This window comes from Eschrichtius robustus, chromosome 1, assembly GCF_028021215.1.
Source record: "Eschrichtius robustus isolate mEscRob2 chromosome 1, mEscRob2.pri, whole genome shotgun sequence".
NCBI lineage: Eukaryota > Metazoa > Chordata > Mammalia > Artiodactyla > Eschrichtiidae > Eschrichtius > Eschrichtius robustus.
The window spans coordinates 42,644,994-42,670,896 of record NC_090824.1 but is presented as its reverse complement, the minus strand read 5'-3'; the positions used below and the strand labels follow the sequence as shown (position 1 = coordinate 42,670,896).

The 25,903-nt window shown below is 35.5% G+C and overlaps 1 protein-coding gene across 8 annotated transcripts in view; it reads left to right on the top strand.

Annotated features, from left to right (window-relative positions):
- Window positions 1-25,903, top strand: part of KIAA0586 (KIAA0586 ortholog) — a 107,549-nt gene that overhangs the window by 66,790 nt on the left and 14,856 nt on the right. For all 8 annotated transcript variants that reach the window (XM_068544720.1, XM_068544783.1, XM_068544766.1 and 5 more), the window contains 2 exons: window positions 8,187-8,341; window positions 11,914-12,022. In XM_068544720.1, coding sequence (XP_068400821.1) covers window positions 8,187-8,341; window positions 11,914-12,022 — 264 coding nt within the window. The remainder of the gene's footprint in view (window positions 1-8,186; window positions 8,342-11,913; window positions 12,023-25,903) is intronic.

The window sequence follows — 25,903 nt, the reverse complement described above, 5'->3', positions numbered from 1 at the left end:
CACTGGATGGGGAATGAGATAATTTTGGTAATATGCATGTGTCCACCTAAAAATTTTTAATAGTGATGTATTTATTTTAATATATACTGGAAAAATATAACCAGCACATCACAACGGTGACATAACAGATCTTGCGTAGGACAATGTTAAATTAGGTAGTACTGTAGAAGTTCACTCTTCTGACTCAGTGCTCAGTGTACTCAGGACTGTTTTGGAATTTTATTAACTAAACTTTCTGCTGTAACACTTTGGGAATAAGAGTAGAGTAGAGAATACCAATTTCTAGCATATGTAGTTGGTTTTCATTATCTATAGTACTTATGTCCTATAGAGTCACCAGAAACATTGAATTAGCAAATACTGAGCCACTGCTTCTAGGGGAAATACAAGGTTAGGTTCCTGTGAGCCTCTGATTATAACATTTTTGACAGTTGATCAATACATAACTTTGTTTTATGTGTGTTTCTATTTAAGGACACTTATTTAATATATATTGTTGATTCATTTGCATTGAATCTCACGGCCAACAGCACTTAACTCATTCCTGAATGACACTTATCTAACACATATATTTTTTCTGTAAGGCCCATCGCAGCCTTCTTGCACTTAGGTACACTAGAGAGCACTTCTGCACTATGTTTGGGGGCCATTTTAAACACCCACAGAATCCCCAACAAAACGTTCAAAAATGTGAAAAACGTGTCATAAATAGCAAAAAAGAACACTTGTTCACGGTGTAAGAGCTGATAAGGAAGCAGAGCAGTACCGTGTTCAACTTCATCTGCTGAAGTGTGTGTAGGGTGATTCAGGTTTCTGCTGCTCTACACATGTCCACAAATGACTGCGAACGTGCTGTGAGTATTGATTTCAGGGTTACAAATAAATTTTATCAGATAGGTGAATTTGCAAAAATGGAATCTTCAAATTAATGATGATCAACTATATTCTCATTTATTGATTTTCTCATGCCCATTGCTGCATTCTCTTAAATGAAAAGAACTTCTGGAGGTATGCAGATTTGCCAGAAGTTAGAAGAGGAGATGCCAGAAGTTAGAAAAACATTGGCACAGAGTATGAGCAAACACCTTATCATTCAGAACTGAGAGACATTCAAGACTGAATTGTCTATGGGAATAAATGTAAATTAATATTTGAATTATTTATTTTATGTACATAGTAAGAGTATTAGTTTTTTTACATTTTAAAAAATTAGGATTCAAAGTGGCATTAAAATATGACTTCTATATTTGTATCCAGCTAACCGTGCAGAGTGCAATTAAATAGAATTGACACTAGATGGCTCTCGCAGATCACTTGAGAGCTGCTTGGTACTTGGCGAACAAAGAGGTACTTGTTAAATTGTTACAGAAAATAAAAATAAATAAATAATAAATGTTACAGAATAAAATCCATGAGGATATATCCTGTTTAGCCCCTGCTTATACCCTGGTATCACCTAGCAGATTACCTATAGTACAGTTCATTTTTAATTGTAGGCACGCTATAGATATTTATTTAATTTAATTGGAAAAAATAATAAGTAATATGGCATAAGATTGAGCATATAGATGGGTCAGTATGACAGAGTGGCTAAGAGTCTGAGCTTTTGGAGTTTCAGAAATCAGTTTGAATTCCAGCTCTTTATTTTTGGGCAAGTAACAATCTTTCTGAGCCCAAGTTTCCTCATCTATCAAATGGGGATAATATTAATGTATTAGTTACCTATCGCTATGTAACAAATTACCCCCAAATTTAGCAGATGAAGACAGCAAACGTTTATTATCTCACACAGTTCTGAAAGTCACGAATCTGGGAGTGGCTTAGCTGCACGGTCCTCAGGATCTCTCATGAGGGTGTAGTCAAGCTGTTGGCTAGAGCTGCAGTCGTATGAGGGCTTCAGCTAGGGTTGGAGGATCTGTTCTCCAAGCTCACTCCCATGGCTGCTGGCAAGATGCCTCGGTTCCTCATTACTGGAACCTTTCTATAGAGCTGTCATGACATGGCAGCTGGCTTTTCCCAGAGTGGATGATCTGAGAGAAAGTGAGCAACCAAGATGGAAACCACGATGTCTTTTATAACCTAGTCTCAGAAGTGACATGCCATTACTTCTGCCACATTCTGTTGATAACACAGACCAATCCTGGAGTAATATCGTAGGGGACTACAGAAAGGTGTGAATACCAGGACCCAGATGTTAGGGGGCCATCTTGGAGGCTACTTACCACAAACAATATCTACCTCCTAAGGTTATTAGGGGTGGGTAGTAGGTGACAACGCGCATAAAATAGTTAGCACTGTGCTTGGCACGTGATAACTGTTACTATCTTTAATAATGCTTGGAGGATGTAAAAATATCAATACCTTCTCCAGTGTATTTAATGGAACCAGAAACTATCCACAGTTGCTTAAAAGGAAGGTGCCTATAGAGAGCTAGTTTGTTCCTCTTGCTTTAAGTATTTTGTTACATTATGTTTACTGTAGAAGAATGAGTCCCAGTATATCACTGTTTCTGCTACTGGCTAATCTCATGCCTTTCATGTTGATTTTTAGTAACTTTGTTTACAGAGGCTCAGCTATTCTTACCTTGCCTGTCCCCACCCCTGCTCATTTTCAGAAAGCATCCTATTTGCTACCTATAGTCCCCTACCACTGTTTCTAATTCTGAGGCTTTCAGGTTGGGTTGAGAACCCTAAAGTGTAAACTGGTATTTTGAACAAACTGTGAGGACTCTGGGACTTACTACCAATTATAGCTCTTCATTTACTCAGAAAACTTGTATTGAGTATCTACTGTGTACTCGGTACCAATATACTAGTACAATATTAGGGTCTTGAGATGCAGAGGTAATAGACATCTGCTCTCAAGGAAGTTTACAAACTTGTGTAGGAGAATATGAGACAGCAATTTTAATATTGTGTGATTAATGCAACAACACAGACTGCTTTGGGAGTGCAGAGGAGGAACAGCCCACACATGAGAGCTCAGAGAAGGTTTCCCACAAGAGCCAATGTGAAACTGAATCTTAGAGGAATTAGCCAGATGATGAAGTGTGATGAGCACGTTCCAGTTTATTCATTTACTTATTCAGAAAATATTTTTTGAGTGCTTGCTCTGCTCTAAGCACATTCTAGGTGGTAGGAATATAAAACCTGGTAAGACCTTATCCATAATGAATTTTTTCTCTAGTAGAGGTAGTAGAGAGAAGGCAAAAGCATGCAATAAATGACTGTAGTTATTGTGAAGCAGTCCGTATAGGATGGGGGTACAGGTCAGTTGTAACTGGGGAGGGCAATCAGGAAGGACTTCATGTGTGAGGAGGTAACTTGAAATGAGTTCTCAATGATGAATAGATGTTTGCTGTGTAGTAAGTGTAAGAGAAACCTCTGAGGCAGAATATGCAATGAGACAAGGGGATAAAGTTAAAGAAAAAAAAAACAGTGAAACTTAAGCGGGGAAATGTAAGTACTTTATCAGTGAATTAGAGTTTAGGATGCAATGGGATTGGAACAGTTGCAGAAACCAGGTGGATATAGATAATAATATCAAGTGGTTTTTGGATTTACTCTAAGACAGTAGAGATTCGTTTGTGTGCAAAACGGAAAGTAATTCCAATCTTACTTTATATTTATGCCCATGGAAAATTCAGTCTTGAATTTCTGTCAATTCTGAATGTTTTGTGATATTCACAGATCCATTAAAGATTGTATGTAAATGAGTGACATGATCATATTTACCTTTTATTTAGCAAGATCATGTGAGGTGCAGTGTGATGGATAGATTGGGGAGGATTAAGACTGGAGGCAAGGAGCCTCTGGCTTAGACAGTTATTAAAGTAAACCTGGTGAGACATCATTCAACAGCGAAGAAATATGAAAAGGGAGACTTGAGAGACATTTGAGGAGGAGAGTGGACAAGACTTAGTTGAATATGAGAGGTGCAAAAGAAGAGAGGGTCTAAGATGACTCCAGGTTTCTGGCTAGAATGATTGGATAGGTGGTATTTCCATTCACTGAGGGAGGGAGGGATTCTGGAGGAAAGACAGAATTAGGAGGAAATAAGAATGAGTGGGGTTTCATCTATGTGGAATTTGAGGTACCTTTGGGTTTCATACAAATGGAATAATTTATTAGATAGGCAAGAACCAAAGCTGCTGCTGGCACTGGCAATTCAAGCAGACTTAGTCTTCTCTGAAAGTCTACCATGGTTGCTTTTTCAAAGCAGTAAGATTCTAGAAAAGTAAAGTTAGGGATTTTAAATTATGATTAATTAAATTTGTCTTGAATGGAATAATACTTTAAGTGTCCCTCTTACAAAGGGCTTACTAATGTACATTACACTCAATCAGCATACTTTTTAGAAGTGACACAGCAAGTTCAACATTGTTGTCATTGCTGTCATGGAATCCTTTCCTGATCCCTTATCACTGGGTTAGGTACCGTCAAATATGCTCTCTGTGTAGTCCTCTAACGTCGCCTGCCTAATGTTGCTCTTATCACACTGATTTGTAATCTCACTTGAAAATGGAGACTTTATCTTGTCCACTGTAATAGCCCTGTCATCTAGCAGAGTATGTAGCATAGTCAGTAAATATAGGTTAAGTGGTAGGGTGTTATATGAGCTGAAAGCTGTTATGCACTTTTAATGCTTTTGGGAGATGTTTGATTATACACTTTCTTGGTTTCTATATTTAATTTTTTTCTTCTTTTATCACAATCTACCTTGTGTCTTTTTTAATTAATTTTTTTCTTTACACCCATACATCAGCCACATATCATTTTACATAAAAATAAAATATGATTATATCATATATTACTTAAAGTTATAGACTCTTTTTTTGAGTGCTCTTCATCTACCCCTCCTCCTCACATTTTCTCCTGTCCCACTTTATGCTTTAACTCATGTTAAGATTCTGGTATGTAACCTTCCTGGGTTCTTTTCCTTATGCATATATAATAATTATATACATACACACATACAGTATACATGATAGGTACATATGATGTGTGTGTATTTGTTGTTATTTTACAAGTAGAGATTGTGTCATGCACACTCGCCTGCATTTTGTTTTCATCCAGTAAACCCTGCAGAAATTACTCCACGTCAAGTAGTAGTGCTTAAATTCATATTTTTATTGACTTTTTATCCACTTTTAGTGTGGATTTCCAATAATGTATTCAGTCATTGCTCTGTTGACGAATATTTACTTTATTATCATTTCACCCCTACTATAAACAGTGCTAAAGTAAATATTCACACGTGTGTATCCTAACATATTGCTGCATTTTATATTTCGGGAATAGTTTCCCAGAAGTAGTTACTGGGCCCAAGGGAAAATATATTTAAAAATTTAAAATAGATATACCAAGTTGCTGTCTTAAAAATTTAAACTAATTTATTTTTATCAGTAATATATTACAACCTTCCCCCATATCCCTTCCAGAAATTGTGTTTACTACTATTTTTATTTTTGTCAGTTAAATTATAAAGATATGGCTGACAACTGCTGAGCTTATGTTTGTTGGCTATTTGTATTTGCTCTTCTGTGAATTACCTACTTAAGTTTTTCCCCCGTCTGTTAGGTTCTAAGTTTTTCTTGTAACTTTGTAAGACCTATTTCTGTATTTTAGATATTTTCTATCATCTGTATTGAAAATGTCTTTTCCCAAATTTGTACTTTGTTCATTGACATTATTTATATTCTTTTCCATATAATTTAAACAATTTTATAGAGTTATTTACATCTTTTATACTTCCTGTGTTTTCATCACGTGGTTAGGTTTCCCCCAATACAAGCTTATACCTGTAGTCACAGATTCTTTTTGCAAGTTCATTATTTAGTATATATTTATATTGAAGTCTATCTGGAATTTATTTTTGCAAGTGGTGTAAGGTAGAAGTTCAATTTGATTTTCTTCCAGATAAGTAGTCAGTTGTGCCAATTATTATGTATCTTTTTCCTACTGAATTGAAATATCAACCAATTTGTATATTAAATTCTCATAGATGTAGGAATTTTTTTTCTCGATTCTTTATTCTAAGTATTCTAGATTCCTTAGGATCTAAAACACATTAGACTACTGTGTCTTTATGGTACATTCTGTTATCTGATAGGGCAAGTTTACTTTTTAAAATAAATTGTCCTGCTTTTCTTGACAATTCTCAGGCATTTATTCTTCCATATAAATTCTAAAATTCTGTTTTTCAATTAAAAATCACCCTGATTGGAATTGTGCTAATTTATGTATTAATATTGGAAGAGTTGACATTTTTATATGTATATATAAAAATACATTTCATGTATTTTACTATTTGTCCAGATCTTGTTTTGTGCTCTTCAATAAGATTTCATAATTTTCTTCATTTTCTTCTTCTATACCTTTCTTAATTATTTCACAGTTCTGGTCACTATAGTAAAAGACTATTTTTCCATTTCTTAGTGCATATTGCATAATATAGAGAGAAACCAATGATTTTTGTTTGTTTTTTTAGTATCCAGTCATAGTACCAAATTGTCTTATTAATTCTAACAAAATTCTTTTTCCTCACTAGGGACTAGGGGCTTTCTAGGTATATAATCATATAATCAACACAAAAAGTTTTTATGTATGTATGAATTCTTTTATCTTAATTCATTTGCCAGTCTTAAGAAAATGTAGGAAAAGTGACATAGGAATAGAAAAAGCCATATCAGAATATAAAAAGGCCAATATGAGGCTTGGAACAATGGTTGCTCTAAATGATGGATGTTATTACAATTATTTAAATTAATCTTATAAATAAAATGAGAATAAAACAGGTAATAATTTTGAGAAATTGTTTTGTGTAGATCAAATTCTGGAAAGGTAAAACTTAAAAGTCAGTGTATGTATTCTGCTTTATGTAAAAGCCACCTAAAAATATAGATTAACATAAAAAAATCAGAGAGTGATTATTTGCTAAACCTAAGAAATTGTCAACATACTGCCTTTAAATGGAAAATACCTGTGGGGTCTTTAAAATATCATTTCATTTAAAACAATTTATGTATAGTGCTTCAGGTCTGTTTCTACTGATTAAAATGAGACTGCATTGTGCTATATTAAAAAGGTGACCATTAATTAGGAAAAACAATTTTCTTGGAAATAATTTAGCAAGAATGTGAAATAAGGAACAGTGACTGGGAGTTGAAAGATGAGGATTTTAGTTCCTTTTCACCTCTTAGCTCTGATTTTTTGACAGTTAAGTTCCCTGAGCCTTACAGTGAAAGACAGTTATAAAACCATCGGATCCTCCTGCCTTACAGAATGATTGTGAGATTCAGGTTAAATGAGATAATATATGTGAAAGTGCTTGGAGTATAAAATGTAATGCAAATGTACAGTGATATTATTAGATAAATATTTATCTTTGCTCTTATTGTCTTCTTTTTATTGATTTGATTGAGATGTCATTTGGATGAGGAAAAGAGGAGCTTGATCTTTTTTTTTTTTTTAATTTTTATTTATTTATTTATTTATTTATGGCTGTGTTGGGTCTTCGTTTCTGTGCGAGGGCTTTCTCCACTTGGGGCAAGCGGGGGCCACTCTTCATCGCGGTGCGCGGGCCTCTCACTGTCGCGGCCCCTCTTGTTGCGGAGCACAGGCTCCAGACGCGCAGGCTCAGTAGTTGTGGCTCACGGGCCCAGCTGCTCTGCGGCATGTGGGATCTTCCCAGACCAGGGCTCGAACCCGTGTCCCCTGCATTGGCAGGCAGATTCTCAACCACTGCGCCACCAGGGAAGCCCCAGGAGCTTGATCTTTTGAAGAAAAATACCAGAACAGAACTAAGCAATACCAACATTTTCTAGTCAGGAAATTGCCCCTTGATTTAAGTTTACGTTTTAGATGGAAAGTATTCTATTGACTCTTATTGATAGAAAAGGTAATCTGGAGTGTTAGGAGTTGGTGTGTAGGAGAGGGTGTTGGGTGTGGACTGCGTGAATAGCTTGCTGATTGGAACCTTAGAATAGTCCATAGGTTTGTTTGAACATAGGTACTTTTTGCATTCTCTATGAGCTTTGGTTTTAATTGCAGTGAAGCCTTGGTGACACGTATTTTCTGTTGAAGTACTTCTAATTCAGCAGGTAAGAAATATTGGTAATTTTAGCCAATTTTTCTTTTTCTAAGAAATAATTTATTTTAACTTTTTGTTTACATACTTGATAACAGATGATATTTATGAAGATTTATGTGCTAGTCATGGTCCAATGAGTTTGGGAGAATTGGAGTTGCGGCCAGATCCTCACCTTGCCCTTCCCACAAAACTTCTGACAACACAAGAAGATGATGTTAAATTATCAGTGGCAGCTGAAGATTTTCCTCAGGTACCCGATTAATAGCACTTGTACTTTACTTAAATCAGAATGGTAACAATATTGCCTTAGCATAGAACACTGTCAAGAGCACAGTCTTTGGAGTCAGACAGCCTCGAATCATGCCTCCTTTTTTCACAGACTTAAGCCTGGCTATAGATCTTAGCTCATCCAATCTCTAGCTGTGATCTTGAATACATACTTAGCCTTTTTCTAAGCCTTAATTTCCTCATCTTTAAATTAAAGATTAAAATAATGTATGTAAAAATGCCTATTACCGAGTTAGATAGCTATTATCATTTACACCTCCATATTCCCATGCAATATCTAGTTTAGTAGTTTGTGCATAATACGTACTTAATAAATATTTATTCTATTAAAATTTGTGAAGTGTGTTACCGTGAAAGCATGAGATGTTTCAAACTGAGTTAAGCCAATGGCCCATGCAATCTTGTGTACTGAAAAAGTAGGATAATTACTCTCCAAGGTGTAAAAAAAAATGCTCATGTTAAATTAAATACAGTTTTTTAATCTGTGTAATCTCACTGTAGATTAATTTATTCAATAAATAGTCATCATGGTATGGTATTGTGTTGCATTGCGTGGTGTTGAGGGTGAAAGCCAAAAGTATATAAAATAAAGATTGCTTATGGAACACACTATTATGTAGGGTTCAGTATTAATAACCTGTGACCAAGCAAACATCAGGAAAAAACTAGTAATGAATAAATATCTGTTAATTAATTCTGTAATAAAAGAAAAATTGTTTGTGACCTTGGGTTAGGCCAAAATGACACCAAAAACACTATCCATGAAAGAAAAAAAATTAATAAACTGGTCTTATTAAAAACCAGAACATCTGCTCTTCAAAACACACAGTTAAGAGAATGAAAAAACAAGCTACAGATTGGGAGAAGATATTTGCAAATCACTTATCTGGTAGAAGGCTTATATGCAGGATATATAAGGAACTCACAGAATTCAATATTAAGAAAACAAACAATCCAATTAAAAAATGGATAAAATCTTTGGACAGATACCCTACCCAAAGAAGATATACTGATGGCAAGTGAGCACATAAAAAGATTCTCAACATCAGTAATCGTTAGGAAAATGCTAATTAAAACCACATTGAAATACTACTACACACGCATTAGAACATCTCAAATTAAAAAGACCAGCATGCCAAGTTTTGTCAAGGGTGTGGAGCACTTAAACTCTCATATGCTGCTGGTTGGGAATGTAAAATGATTCAGCCACTTTGGAAAACAGTTTGGCAATTTCTTAAAAAAGTATTGATAAAATGTACACCTACCATATGACCCAGACATTTCACTCCTAGGTATTTATTTACCCAAGAGAAACTACCACATATGTCTAAGCAAAGGCTTGCACATGAATGTTCACAGCAACTTTATTTGTAGTAGCCCCAAACTGGAAACAACATAAATATTCATCAATTGCTGAAGGTACAAGTTGTGGCATATCTATAAGATGGAATACTGCTTAGCAATAAAAAGCCATGGACGGACTTCCCTGGTGGTGCAGAGGTTAAGAATCTGCCTGCCAATGCAGGGGACACGGGTTTGAGCCCTGGTCTGGGAAGATCCCACATGCCATGGAGCAACTAAGCCCGTGCACCACAACTACTGAGCCTGCGCTCTACAGCCCACGAGCCACAACTACTGAGACCGTGTGCCGCAACTACTGAAGCCCGCGTGCCTAGAGCCGGTGCTCCGCAGCAAGAGAAGCCACTGCAATGAGAAGCCCACGCACCGCAACGAAGAGTAGCCCCTGCTCTACGCAACTAGAGAAAGCCCACGTGTAGCAGCAAAGACCCAATGCAGCCAAAAATAAGTAAATAAATAAATAAATTTATTAAAAAAAAAAAAAAAGCCATGGACTACTGATACGTACAGTGACATGGACGATTCTCACAAAAGTTGTGTTGAGGGGAAAAAGCCAGAACCCCCACCCCCCAAAAATAGTGCATACTTTACGATTCCACTTACATGACATTCTAGAAAATGCGAACTAATCTATAATTATAGGAGGGAATTCATGTTATTTTGAGCTTGGTGGATATGTTCATCATATTATCTTGACTGTGATGGTGGCTTCATGGGTATATACATATGTCAAAACTTAGCGAATGATATACTTTAAATAGATGCAGATTATTGTCTATCAGTTATACCTCAATAAAGATATTCTAAAAAATAAAAGAAAGGTTGCTCTCCTTTAATTATTGGCCTGTTTTAAAATAAAACTGCAAAGTGTTACCAGAAGAATGGCTTCAGAAAAATTCATTTGTTAGATTTCCTTTATTAACAGAGAAATATGGCTAGTACTAATACTAGCACACACTTGTTTATAGTGCTTACTCTGCCAGAGGCTAAGTTCATTATGTATTAATTCACTTAATCCTTTTAACAACCTACTGAGATAGTTATTATTATTATCATCCCCATTTGATGGATGAGAAAAATTGAGGTATTGAGGGGTTAAGTAACTTACCCAAGGTCAAAGCTACATAATGAGTTAGCCAAATTTGAACACAAGCAGTTTAGCTCCACAATACTCAGCTCTTAATCCCTGTGGTTAAGGAAGGGAACCAGTACGAAGGTTCTAAATTGAAGCAGCACAAAAGAGTCATAGTACCCATCTTAGAAATACACACCAAAATAATATTTCCTTCAGGGAAGAAACCTATATGACTAATGGCTCTAAACTTAGAAGACCAGAGGTGAGGCTAGTTGTTATTATTGCAGTCTAAAGCTACTCATTTTTACCTGTAGATAAATAAGTACCTGCCAGAACTGGAGTGGTTACATTTGAGTCCATGTAGACAGGTGTTTCAGATTCTCCTCTGCTTGTATCTGTTGTTAAGAGTTCAGAGATACCTTTTTAGGTTCCTGTCAAATTATATCTGACAGTTGTTTTCAGAGACTCATTCTTAATTAGGCTCATAAAACAGGAAAGGGGAGAAAGAAAATGGCTGAAGTCATCACAATTTGTAATGTGTGATTGTGAAGGAATTTGTGACTACTGTAAATTTCAAATTTCGTTAGGTGGTAGTAAGGAAGAGAGATGATGGGGCTTATGGTAGCGTGTACTTTTCTTGAATGGCAAAGGAGGATAACGATACCTACTCAACACTTGTGAGAATTCAGTGATGTTATTATATATAAAAGCTCTTTGAAAATTGCAGTGTATTATGCAGATTTTCATTTTATGCAAAAATGGTTATATGGAAGTGCTTACAGTCAAATTAAGTTTTTATCCTGTCTAAATCCATCATGTATGTATCTAGAATAGTTGATTTATAAGTAGCTCTGAATTCTCTAGGAAATATAGAAATGATTTGAATATCTGAAATCTGTGTATATTACCCACATCTTTTGAAAGATTTTATTTGCAATATCTTTTCTTTAGTAATATGTACTCCATCACCCATTTGGTAGTTAGAAAGCATGCATGATATTCAAATTTTATGTAATAAACACCTAAATAATTTAATTGCTCAGATCTTTTTAAAGTAACTTAAAAAATAATATTATGACTTCATGTCTTAAATTCTTCAGTACCAACAAAAACAAGACCAAGATGTTAAGCAAGTTGAACACAAGCCAGTTCAAAGTCGTTTAATACGTGTAAGAAATAAATGTGATATTTCACTTTCACAGCAACAAGGTAAGATTTGTTTCCTTGTAATAATATAAGAGTTTGATATATGTTGTGATATTGAACACATATATAATGAGAATTCTTTTATATAAGTTTTATTCTTATTCTCTAGGGTTTTTTTTGTTTCCTTTGATTTAGCCCTTTGGGATAAAGAATCTGGTATTGTATTTGAGTGTATATTTGTTAGTTCTTTTTACCAATAAACACTATTTCTAATGGATTTTAAAAACTCTTAGGTAGAATTTTTATTTTAATCTTACCTTTTGGTTCTTGTACAATTGAATGTCAGTGTCTTTTTATCTATGTGTAAGTCTGTATCTGTATCATAGTTGTCTGTTTTAAATTATAATATGATAAAGGCAATGGTTATGGTTGTTAAGGAGCTTTGTAAAGGCTATTTATGTTGTGTGGCGATTTGATCAACAGGTACAACTTAAAAAACAAAGAACTCATGCTAGATGCTATCATATGAATGAACTTTTCTGTACTGCTTGATTACCAAAATTGTGTGGCTAAATGATTCCACAATCAGCATCACAGCATTTTGATGTTGTCTTTATGTTTCTGCAAAGCTGTTGGCCTTGTGCTTAGTTTGCCTTCTGCTTCTTCGTCATTTAAATTTTATATAACCTAAATTCTGAAATTTGGCAGTAGAAATTAAGATGTCTTCTGTTTAAAAACTTTTGTCTACAGTCCAGGTAGAAGTATTAGGAGTATTTTGAGCCGTAGAATGTTTTTCTTCACTTTTGTAATTGTGTTTTTTATCTCATATATTGAATGCCAATATAATTACAAATGTAACTGTTTGGCAGTTTGGGGAGGACCTAAATGAGGAAGTGCTTAAGATTATGTTATATGAGGTTTAGGTTTTTACTTTTCTGCTTGTTTTCTGTTCCTTTCTTGCTCCAACTTTTCAGAACTTTGCCCTCCTGACCACTTTTTAAAACCTAACAGTGGTACAGTAGTGTTAGTATCATATTTTAGAATCTTATGGAAAATTACCTGTAACACTTTCCTCATTGTGTTTAAAAATTAATCATGACAGTATATAGATATGAGCAAATAAATATTTCTAAGATAATATCAGGACTGACTTGATGTCCTTCTACTGAATTCTGTTACCATTCATGGTCAATGACTGTATATTTAATTTAGTTTTTTAAAAAAATTATAATTTCTTAAAATTATAAATGAATTTTGTCTCCTTGGAGAATGTTGTATATAATAAAATGATCATTTTTCTCACCTAATAGGAAAATATCTTTGGTAAGATTTTAAGGGTAAATACCTCTCTTTAAGAAAGTGACATTATTTTCAGTTTCATGTATATGAATGTCTGACCACAAGATGGCAATATTTAAATTTTTGACTTGACAACATGTCATTAAATAATAGTGTGCAGTTAACATTTAATGTCAATAAAAATCATAAGAAAAATAAAAGAAACCAATGTGTTAGCTAGTAGGAGGAAGTTTTATTTAGAAAGAATCTAGAACAGTTGGATTTAATATGTGTAAGAATTATTTTCATTTAATTTTACATGCAATACAGAAGTTAGGAGAGCCTCAGGCCTATGTCAGTTTTAACCAAGATAAATAAATACCCAGTGGGCTATAGATAAAACATTTTAAATAGGAGCCAAGTGTTTCACTCTACAATTGATACATGTCTCCATACTAAATATTTTTTGAATGAATACAATTCCCTTGGCAAATATAGTCAGTTATGACTTTGTCCCCTATAAATTTTGTGGATTTAATTTTTTTCTCTGATGAAGCTCTGATACACTGCCAAATGTTTCAAAGAATAAGAGAGTCAGAGTGCCAAAATAATCCTCTAGGGCTTTCACAACTTTGAGTGACCTTGAAGGAATTCAATGCTATCATACACAAAGGGCTTGAAGATAATGAAGGAAATTCACCTTATCACAAGGGAATCAAAACCACATCTTTTCTGGAAGATAAATGCTTCTAAGAATACTTGAAGCCCAAATTATGGCTGTTTCAGGAAGAAGTATTATGTATTTCACTTTGAAATGCATAGTAGTTTAATATATGTATATAAAGAAATCAAGCCGTTTACTAGCAGTAGCAGTAGTTTAGTGATCATCCATTAAAAATTGACTGAAGATATGGTAGGACATAGGTTCTAGCACTATGCTTCTGGGAGATCTGTAAAGTACTTGTCTCCTTCCTCTCCGCTTGATTATTACTTTCAGATTTTAATGCAAAAGAGAGAAATTGAATTGAATTCTGAAAGGTAATATCCGTTTCTTTTGGTATTTAATTCATTGGGTATATTTTTGAGCACATGATACCACTTATCTGATTCTAAGTCCTGATTAATGTGTCTAACAGTTTTATAGTGAAAGCAACTTTTTAAGTAATTTAGTAAGTCATTAAAATTTTTTTCCCTTTCACTGTGTAGTTAACTTTCTTCAATACAAATGAGAGACTAGTTTTCAATCCATTTATTTGTTATGAACCCAGGAACAATTAAATTCTATAAAGTGATGTATTAAAATAGTTCACTTTTAAAAATATTTTTCTTCTTTAGTTTTTCTCTTAAAATTTTAAGAACCGCATAATAAAGAATAATTAGAAAGTCAAACAGGCTATACTATAATCATTGGGGAAAAATTAGAACATATGTTGTATGGTTAAATGCTAGGACAGATTAGTTGTCAAAGTTGTTTGAAAATCACAGCATTCTTCAGTTTTCTTATTTGTAGATGATATATGTTGCTCAGAAAATATGTATCAAAGTGCTAAAAGTAATTACTAATGTAATTGCACTAATTAATCAAAAGCAGGTTACATTTTTGTGGAAAATCACAATAGGTTTTTTTTGACATTATGTCCTGAGTTTAATTCCTAGCCATCGTAGCACCTTTTATACCTTAACATACAGTGATTGTGACTTTAGATATGTGAGAATTAGGAAATTCAAAGCTTATATATATTTAGAAGTCATTTCTAACCATATGTGCAAATGAAAATTTTTGCCTTTGTATTTGAAATATAACTGAATTATAATAGCTCAAAATTACAATTGATTTTAGTAATTTTAAAATCACAGTTAAAAGTTTTTTAAATTGATTTTTTTCTCATAAAGTATGACAGTGATTTAAAAGCCATGTGTGTAGATCTCTGATAGGGAAGGGATGGGGCACAGAGTAATAAATCTGCCCCAAATCCATGAATCCAAAGGTGTAATCTGAATAAATGTGTCTTTCACAAATCTATGCTATTATTGATTAATAAAATAGAAATTCACTTTAAAATGTTGCTGAATGTGGGCGTTCTGTTTCCACCTAGGAGGAACCTATTACCTAACTGTAATAAAATGTCGGATAAACTCTAAAATCATAACATTTCTTGAACCCATCAGAGAGCTTATGATGTAGAGCAACTAAGTAGCCTGAAGTCCACGGAAAGACAGACTCTCCTCCCGAGAGATGAGACACAAGAACCCTGTCACTGTGCCAGAGCACAGTCACAGGAAGAGACACCACGCACCATACAAGCAGATAAGATGTATTTGACTAGACTTTTCTTTAATGAATTGCTAAAGGCCAAGCATAGATAGAGCCATTGGTAGCTACTGATACAAAAGTGGTTCACTCCCACTTGCAGTCTCTTCTCCACAGACCTCTAGAAAAAGAAAGATTAGGAGACTGGAGAGATTCTTCTTCACTGGTGCAGGCCTGGAAGAGAAGAGTGGCCGCCACTGCCAGAAGGACTGAATTCTTTCCAGTATAACCCTGATACCAAAACCAGGCAAAGACATTACAGGAAAAGATGATTATAAACCACTATCTCTCATGAACATAGAAAATTCCTCTACAAAATATTACCAAATTGAATTGAAACTTCTTATTCTTCAACATTCAGCTGCATTTTCCTGAGTCCTTACTGAACCTCCATTTGAAAATGGCTTATTCATCCTTAGCCCCACCCTCCAGATCTTTGGTGTCCGGAACATAATCATAATCTTAACAATAGTTTCCATTTACTGAAGCCTTGCTGGGCACTCTATGCTATCTCTTTTATTCCTCATAATACCATGCCACGCAGGTAATGTGGCATTTATGTGAGAAAGGGTAAGGTTCATGAAGGTTAACTAATTTTCCCAACGCACACAGTTTAGCAAATGAAGGTCTGGAATTCAAGCCCATATCTACTTGAGGGCAAAGCTGATGCTCTTTTCCTTGTTTTATACCATTTTATTGAGTAAGCACTTAATAAATATTTGTGTGACTTAACAGTTTGTGGCAAGAGCTGCCTTTACCATCGCTGTATTCTCCAGACTGATTATTTAAAGTTTCAGAGAAAGTGATATATGGGATAGTTTTGTGGTTTATTTATTAAGATAGGTTTTCCTATTTATTTAATAGACCTTGTTTCCCAACATAGCACTGTGCTTAAATACAGTCAGTGATCAATATGTTCATTGAATTGAATTTGGTAATTCATTCCATCATTTGCTTTTGACACCAAACAACGTTTAATGCTGTTATTTAGTAAAAAGATACAAGGAAGAAGAAAAGGAGAAAAATGAGAATAGTTCCTTATAATCATTTTTCAGTTGAAACTTTTGAATGTAGACATGGTACAGACAGCCACGGTGGAATAATGTAAAGTCACTTTTACTCTTCTAAAAGATTTTGTGATTTCTTTTGTAGTATAAAAATTTTTCATTCTTTGAGGACATATTAGTTAAGCAAGAGGAAGGGGCAACCAAGCATATGCTCAAGGGTAGAGAAAGTTAAATCAGGTTACATGTTAGTCAGTGGGCAGTATTTTTTAACTCTAAATGAAAGAGAAATAGTGTGAGCATTCATCCACTCATTCTTTTTTTTTTTTAAATTGAGATATCGTAAAATTTTCCCTTTTATAGTGTACAATTCAGTGGTTTTTAATATTTTTAAAAAGTTATGGAAATTCCAGAAAATTTTCTTTGCCCTAAAAAGAAATCCCATATTCATTAGTATTCATTCTCTATTCTCCCCTCCCCCCAGTTCCTGTCAACTACTAGTCTACTTTCTATGTCTATGGATTTACCTATTCAGCACATTTTATGTAAATGGAATCATACAATATGTGGTTTTTGTGTCTTGCTTCTTCAACTTAACATGTTTTCAGGGTTCATTCATGTAGCAGATGTCATTACTTCATTCCTGTTTATGGCTCAATAATGTTCCATTGTACATTTATTTTTAGGTCAGTGTTTTTAGCATCCTTTTTGTGTAAAGGACTGTAGAAGGTGCTTTGGAGCTAGAGAGATGGATAAGACAAAACATCTGCTCTCAAGGGATAAGAAGAAAGGGCGTAGTTTGAGAAGAATAATTTCTTTAAAACACTGAGTCTCAGAAATAATTTGTTAGAATACTATGAAATTCAAAAAGACAAACATCTTTATGTAATCATACTGTCAAATTGTCACTTTTTTCTTATAGTGCTGAAAAAATAAACACATGGCAGCAAGTGTGTTAGGTCAACTTGCTGATTGTCTTTATGTATATACATTTCTTATATTTTCTGAATGGATGGAGGTGGGAGCATAAACCATATGAGAAAAGACACTCTTCTGGCACATTAATGAATTTTTGTCATAGATTATTATTTCAACTGTTCGTTCCTACAAGAAAGGATTTACACCTTTGATTTAAAAAATAGAAATATATACACACATATATATATATAATCTAGGAGATAAATGTGCTTAACTAAGGCTATTCCCTAAAAATAAGCAACATGCAAAGAGGATTGATAGGGAAAATCTATTTGAAAAGACACTGAAAATTATTCAAGGATTTCTATAACATTTTCACTTGTTGGTGCTACAGTGATTTCTTTTTCTATGTAGGAGTATTTTAATTGTGGAAATTATTTAATTTTCTTATTGTTGTAGAATTAATTATACACTGTGTATGGAGCACATAGGTTTTTCTCAAGTCTTTGATATTAAACCTGTCTCACCAAATACATATACCAGGATTGTTTTGAAGACTCACCAGTATTCCAGAAACCTCTGCAACCCTTTCATTGTTCTTAGCCAGATTTCCTGAAACCTGACTTTAAAGTTTTTATGCTGTTTTTTTAAGAAACCAAATTGATGTAAAACATGATTTAAACTATTCATTAAACTTAGTAGCCTTTTTATTCAACAGCCACTAAGCAAAATTTAACCTTCCAAAATAATCACAGAGGTAAGTGTAGATTTGATAATATCTTTATATTTTAATATCAATGAAATACTGAACTAGGAGTAAGAAGATCAGATGCTACCACTGATCAGAATTATGACTTTTGGTTCTGTTGGACTGGGGATGATCCCTCTGCGCCCAAGAACCAAAGGTCATAATTCTGATTAGTGGTAGCATCTGATCTTCTTACTCCTAGTGTAGTAGTATTTCTATTATACTACACTGCCCTCCTCCAAGTAAAACTAACAACATTGACAAGCCAGTGTATTACAGATGCTTTTCTTCCAATCAACAGAATAATCATTTAAATTTTTTGTGATTTTAGTTTTATATAAATAAAATACAAATTAGATAGACTATTTCAACCACGATAACAATGGATTATTCTACCAACCCAGCTCTACCCTAAATAAAAGAGAAGCTGGATTATTTCAATTCAGAATGAATTAGAGCAGAGAAGTAATATTTTTATACTTGTAGGATGCACTACTCCTGGATTGTTTGTTAGTCTCTAATACATTGTCTCTCAAACTTTGACTTAAGAATCTCTTGCATTTCTAATTTAAAACGCAGATCCCCGGCTTCACCGTGAGACTCTGATCGGTTGCCTGAGGTGGGGCCTGGGAATCTGAATGTTAAACTAGCACCCCTGGTCATTCTGATGCAGAAGAAGAAGGACCACCCTTTGTGAAACATTGCTTAATGACTCCAGATGTTCATGCTGATGTCTGTTCTACTGTAGAATTTGAAGCACTACAGCATACAGCTTGTACTCTGGGGTCAGATTGCCTGGGTTCAAATCCTAACTCTGCTAGCTATTCACTAGCTGGTGACCTTGGGCAAGATACTTAACCTTTCTGTGCTTTTCTCATCTGTAATATAGTATCTATTCCAGAAGGTTGATATCCTAGTGGAAGACAGGTAGTAGTGCACTTAGAATAGGACTTGACACATATTAAGAGCTGTGAAAATATTAGCTATTATTAGCATGACTGTCTCCAGGACACCTCTCCTTTTTTGAATACTCATGTTGTAATCAGCTCTTCTTTAACAGATAGTCGTTGAATCTATATTGGTTCTGAGCTTTAAGGACGTTGGTGAGAAAATGCTAGAGATGGTACATGTTCCATATAGTGTTAGGGAGGTAAAGTGACTTTCAACAAATTTTTTTACTCTTCAGTGAATATATTTAAGATAATTTATATTTATTAAACCTTGAGGACTTAAGGACATGGGGAGGGGGAAGGGTAAGCTGGCACAAAGTGAGAGAGTGACATTGACATATATACACTACCAAATGTAAAATAGCTAGTGGGAAGCAGCCGCATAGCACAGGGAGATCAGCTTGGTGCTTTGTGACCACCTAGAGGAGTGGGATAGGGAGGGTGGGAGGGAGACGCAAGAGGGAGGGGATATGGGGATATAAGTATATGTATAGCTGATTCATTTTGTGATACAGCAGAAACTAACACAACAATGTAAAGCAATTATACTCCAATAAAGATGTTAAAAAAAACAAACAAACAAAAAAAACCTTGAATTTTTTTACAAAATTTTTAAATTGATTTGCATGTTGGACAATTAAATATAGTGAAGCTTATTAACCAGGATGATTTCCAATCTATAATCCTATCTATTGGCAAGTGACTGTTTTGGTGAATTGCGTTCTGTCAGCAATTCTCTCATTTTTTAATCCAAGAGAGAAACTGATAACTCAAGAGCTCAGTAATCATTTATGAGCTGTTGCATCCTGATTAAAAGTAAGGATTAAAATTAGGGGCAGTATTGGGTACACATAAAGGTATTAAAATGATTAAATTTCTTGGGGCAAAAACCCTGTAACTCTAATGGCAAAAGGCGATATAATTTCATTGTCATTCCTAGAAACCTTCCTCATGTGTTCCTGACAAACATTTTTCACCTTTTTATTGTACTTACATATTTTATTTTACTAAATTAATACTTTAAAGTTTCTTATCCATAATAATTTTGCTTTTTACCACTATTATCACTGTTATTATTGATGTTATCTAGAATAAGATTTTATTTATATAAAATGCCCTCGATTTTTGCCTTTGGGCTCAGCCTTTTCCCTATCCCCACTCCAAACAAAGGTCTAACATCATCTGGGTAGGCTTAATACTACTAGCTTTATTGCAGAATCATTAAAACATTTTTTTAAGTGGGAAAAATCTTCCAAGATCATCCTTTGCTACAAAAAACAAATAACATTGGTGAAGTAAAAGCCATATTTTTAACCATGTAATTCATATATAAACATGTAATTCAGGCCTAATGGCAGCTTTTGAAGACATGTTCTACCAAAGCAAACCTGTAGTGATTTAGAAGTGAAGTACAAATGAGAATCATAGACACTGTTTAGAGATGGGAGGGACAAATTAAAATTTAAGCTTATGACTATGAAGTCTTCTAGGCAAGTTTTATTGATTTTGAACAGTGTTTATGATGTCTTTAAGAAGAAGAAATTCTAAGGGGATTGTCTTTAAACAGTTCTCATTGCTGGTCTAGGGAGAATTCAAGTTATTGACTCTCTTATTTCCCTTTCGTACATAGAGTCATCTCCTTTAAGGAATAGAAGAGATGAAGACCTGGACTTATATGATGTCGTTCAGAAGTAGTAGGGTACTAATTAGCTGGAACTAAGTTTTCTAAGATGGCTTTTTATCGCCTTTCATCTTCTCTAGATTTTCTTTTCTCCTTAGAAACCTCAATTTGTGGAAGAACCTATATGTTGGGGAATAGTGAGTTCTCCTTGGAGTATGTAGCGATAGTTGTCTTATCCATTATGCAACTTACTACTTCTTTTCTCTTTCTTCCCCTAACTATCCTGGCTGGTTTGGATAATGGCACAGGAAGCTGATATTGTGAGGTGGTTAGTGCATCAGTTAATGGAGCCACTTCAGTCATGTATTCATTCTCCCACCTGTACTGGGACTTCCATTTACTCAGTCCTATCTCTCTTGACTGGCTATTCCCTGGGCCCTATATTGTGCCTGACCTATATGGTTAACCCATGTAAATACTGTCTTATCACCATCCAAGACTTCCGTGTCTCTTTGATCTGTGCTAATCCCCATTCTGGATTCCTCCTGCTTTCAGGGGTCTCTGATTTTTTTCCTTGGTCATGAAATCCTGCTGAATGATGATGTGATATGTGCAATTATAACCTGTTCGCAGACTGTGCTGTGCGGCTTGAACTGGACTTTGGCCAGTTCCCCAGTAATTCTTTTAATTTCATACTGATTTTAGCTTCCAAATGGCACCTATTCCAGCCCTTCTTCCCAAACCCTTAATCCCAATTTTATCCCTTCAATTCTCTTTTTTTTAATATATATAAATTTATTTATTTTATTTTTGGCTGCGTTGAGTCTTCCTTGCTGCGCGTGGGCTTTCTCTAGTTGCGGTGCACGGGCTTCTCATTGCAGTGGCTTCTCTTTGTTTTGGAGCGTGGGCTCTAGGTGCGCGGGCTTCAGTAGTTGTGGCTCGCGGGCTCTAGAGTGCAGGCTTAGCAGCTGTGGTGCACGGGCTTAGTTGCTCCGCTGCATGTGGGGTCTTCCCAGACCAGGGCTCGAACCCGTGTCCCCTGCATTGGCAGGCAGATTCCCAACCACTGCGCCACCAAGGAAGCGCCTCAATTCTCTTTTAATATATGCTTTTGTTTTTCTAAGTTCTACTCTTTCAAATGTGTTTCAAAAGTTCTACTCTTTCATTTATAGCTACTCTAGCTCCAACTTCTTATGGCTTTACGTTAATCCTTTCACTTTTTTCCCCTTTTGGGTTGAAGAAAGAGCCGTGCTTTTTAAAACCTCCTTAAAGGTAACTCTTCCACCTGCAGCCTTGATCCCATCTCATTTCTACTCTTGACAAAGGGAGAGGGAGAAAGATATAATCCTGAGAGAAGAAAAGAGTAAGTGCAGAGAAAGGAAGGGAGGGAATAGGAGGAAGGGAAAAGGTGGGGTTACATGAGATAGTAGAGGGGAAAGGGAAAGAGGAGAAGGGGAAAGAGCAAGGGGGCAGGGGAATGAGGTTGGAATAAGCAGGATCATTCATTCTTATCTACAGAATGAGGGCTGGGCTTGATGATTCTTCAGGTCACTTGTGGCCACACACATTTCATAATTCTATTTCTTCTCAACCCTCATCCTACTACACTTACCAGTATCTCCTAAGCTCCCCTCCGCCATGCCTTTCTCAGTGTCTTCACTTGGAACTGTACCCTCCCTTGCCCTCTTTCACCACCTTTCCATCCTAGAAACAAACATTCTTGGTCCACTTTGTGTCACTGAAGGGCCCGTACTATTCGGTATATACTTCACTTTTAGCCCTTGCATCATACCTTGTAGGATTATTTTCCTATAGCCTCTCCTTCTCTAGAAAGTAAATTTCTTAGAGACAATGGCCTTGTTTCATTCATCTCTGCACCACCTGCTCTCTAGCACAGCACCCTAAATGGTAGGTTCCCGGTAAATGTTTATTGGATCAAATGTATTAGGTAGTCTTATTCTCCCATCTAGTGCAAAGGCCTTGTTACCAGTTTTCCTCCTTTTTCTATTCATTCTTGAGTAGTTGCTATGTGCTGGGTACTGTTCCAAACCTTGGGGATACTGTGGTGAACATAACAGTTGAAATCCTTGCTTTCACAGAGCTTACATACTTGTGTACGTCATAGAAAAAAGTAAGTTAATTTACAGCAATTTCAGATGATGCTAAGTGTTGTGAAAAACATAAAAGGTTTACAGAAGAATGCCAGGTGTCAATGGGCAAATGTGGAGTGACTACTAATGTTGGAAAGTCAGCATTTTGCAACCATTCTAGTAAAGATTAGATGGGGCAAAGGTCATCAATGAATGCTAAATGTAGAGGGAAATTTTAATAAAGAGCAGGATATTTGCATGGTCTTAAAGTATCTCCTCATAGATTGGTTCATTTAGTAGAAAGGGAAAACATAGGACAGTACCCAGAATGGATGATCAAAATTAGTATCGCCATAGAGGAACAAATGCATACTGTGTGCCTCCGGATGGGATATCTGAGCACATAACCTGAATGTAGTCACAGGGAAATATCACACCAATCTAAAACATGGGGAAGAAGTTAACAATTGTGAATCTGGGTAAGTGAAATATAGGTGTTCTTTATACTATTCTTGTAATTTTTCTCCAAGTATGAAATTCTTTCCAAATAAAAAGCAAAACATTTTTAAAAGGTATTGCTTTATTTATTTTAAAAATAATGTCTATGTCAATTTGTATTAATGTTTCTACTAGTATCAATTTAAAAGAACATAAAGCAGGGTGATGAATAGTGAAGGAAGCAAAGAAAGTGGTTTGTTCCTTTAGATCATGTGGTTAGGGAAGTCCTCTCTGTAGGAGTGGCATTTCCATATAGAATGAAGGGAAGGAGAAATCTTGCAAACATTTGGGGAAGAGTGTTTCATCTAGAAAAAGTAGGAAGAATGAAGGTTTTAAGGTGCGAATGAACTTGTTGTGCCCAAAGAACAGCAAGAAGGCCAGTGTGGCTGGAGGGGAGTGTGCAAGGGAGCTGTGGTAGGAAATGAGATAGGAGATGTAGGCAGATCGTGTAGAGCCCTGCAGACTCTGGGAAGGAATTTGGATTTCATTCTGAGTGTGATGAAAAACCTATGGAGGATTTGAGCTGGGGAATGACAAACTCTAATTTACATTTTTAAAAGGTTCCCTCTGGCTTCTAGGTGGAGAACAGACCATAGGGAGACAGTCGTGGAAGCAGGGGGATCAACTGGAAGACCGTTGCAGTATTACACATGAGAGGTGATGGTGGCTTGTGCCCTAGTGGAGGTGTCACAGTGGTCAGGTTCAGGCTATGTACTGATGGCGTATACCTGATAAAGCTGAGGAATAACGTTATTTTAAAAATTACTTATTAAAGCAGATTAGATGTGGAATGTAATTGAAAGCAGAGTCAAGGATTAATTACTCCTAGATTTCTGGTCTGAAACTTACTGGGCAAATGATGGTGCCATTTATTAAGATTAGGAAGACTGAGGAAGGATGTGTTCACGTGTTCAGCCTCAGTTTTTAGGGTGGGAAGAGTCAATGAAAATAATCTGGTTAGAGCAGCAAATGCAAATTGGGAAACCTGAGTTGTGTCTCAAGTGCCACAGTAATTTTCACAATTCCACAGATACATGTCTTCTCTTTTAAGAAACGAATTTTTTTATTACGAAAGTACGAAACAAAACAGGTTTACTTAATTATAAAATACGTTCAAACATGTACATGAAAAATGCTCTTATTTTCAGAGTTTCTTTGATGGGCTCCTTATTCATCACCTAAAAATAGTGATTACAAATATAAGGCTTTCTTGGGGGTGGTGGGGTGTGTGTGTGTGGTTTTTTCCCCCTAAATATTTATTTATTTATTTATTTGGCTGTGCCGGGTTTTAGTTGCAGCATGCGGACTCTTAGTTGTGGCATGCAGGATCGAGTTCCCTGACCAGGGATCAAACCCGGGCCCCCTGCATTGGGAGTGCAGAGTCTTAACCGCCGGACCACCAGGGAAGTCCATTGGGTGTGTTTTTAAATTAGTAGTAAATGCAGAGACCCAAGTTGTGCTGGGATTTCCAATGGAAAAAGATGCAGTTACCTGTGAATCATTTTAAGCTAGAATGCTATTTACTATCTTTTAAAATAGCAGAACAAACAACTCTGTTGTGGAATATATACCTATAAAGTCTTTAAGTGAAATGTTATTGCCGAAAGTTATCTTAAAATCTAATTGTTAATCTGTGTTATATTGTCAACTTAAGATGGACAGGTACTTTTTAGTGTGATGAGACTCAGGTAGTAAGGTTATGGAGAACACTGGCACTTTATTCCTGTGAATATAATTGCAATAATACTGTCCCATCTAATAAAGTCAGGAAAAAATCACGTAGGTAGAAATGTAGTTCCGAAAGTCTGTGATTACTGCCTTCGTGTTATTCTGCCTATGTTAAAACAAATCAGACTTAGGAAGTCATGGAAATATTATGTTGGATATTTTCTAATTACTGTGTCAGCCTGATAAAGCATTTTCTAAATTTGCCAGTTTCTTGAAATAGCTTAACCTATGTTCATAACACTTTACAGGAAGCAGCATAAAATTTCTATGTCGCCATATATTTCTCTTGGTGTCACAAAAATATATATTGTATAAATGAAATGTTTTTCTTTGGCAAAAAGGCCTGTACACCAAACTACAGTTAATGAATACAAGAATTAGAAAGCAAAACTTCGTTTAGTCTGAGGAAAAACAATTCTTTAAACTGTAACCACATGGCCGTTTCTTGTTTGCATCAACTCTGGGTGACTGTTATTGTCTTCCGTGAATTCTCTGGGGCAGGGGCCTGACTTTGTTGAATGAGCCAATTGTTTTCCTTTGTGTTGCCCATCTAGTAAGTTCCCATCTGGTTTGTATCAGACTGTTTTCACAGCCAACAACTGCTGCCTTCTCTATATCCTGACACTTCAGGGCCCCATGCTATCAAAGCATGCTGCGATGGCCTTGCTGGCAGGGCCCATACAGCTGTGCCTCACAGCTTGGAACTATTACCCAGAGTAATGGTAACATAGAACTTGGACTGGCCCTTATTCCCATTGGTGTCGTGTGTACACTGAGCAGAAATTCCCCCTTGCCTGC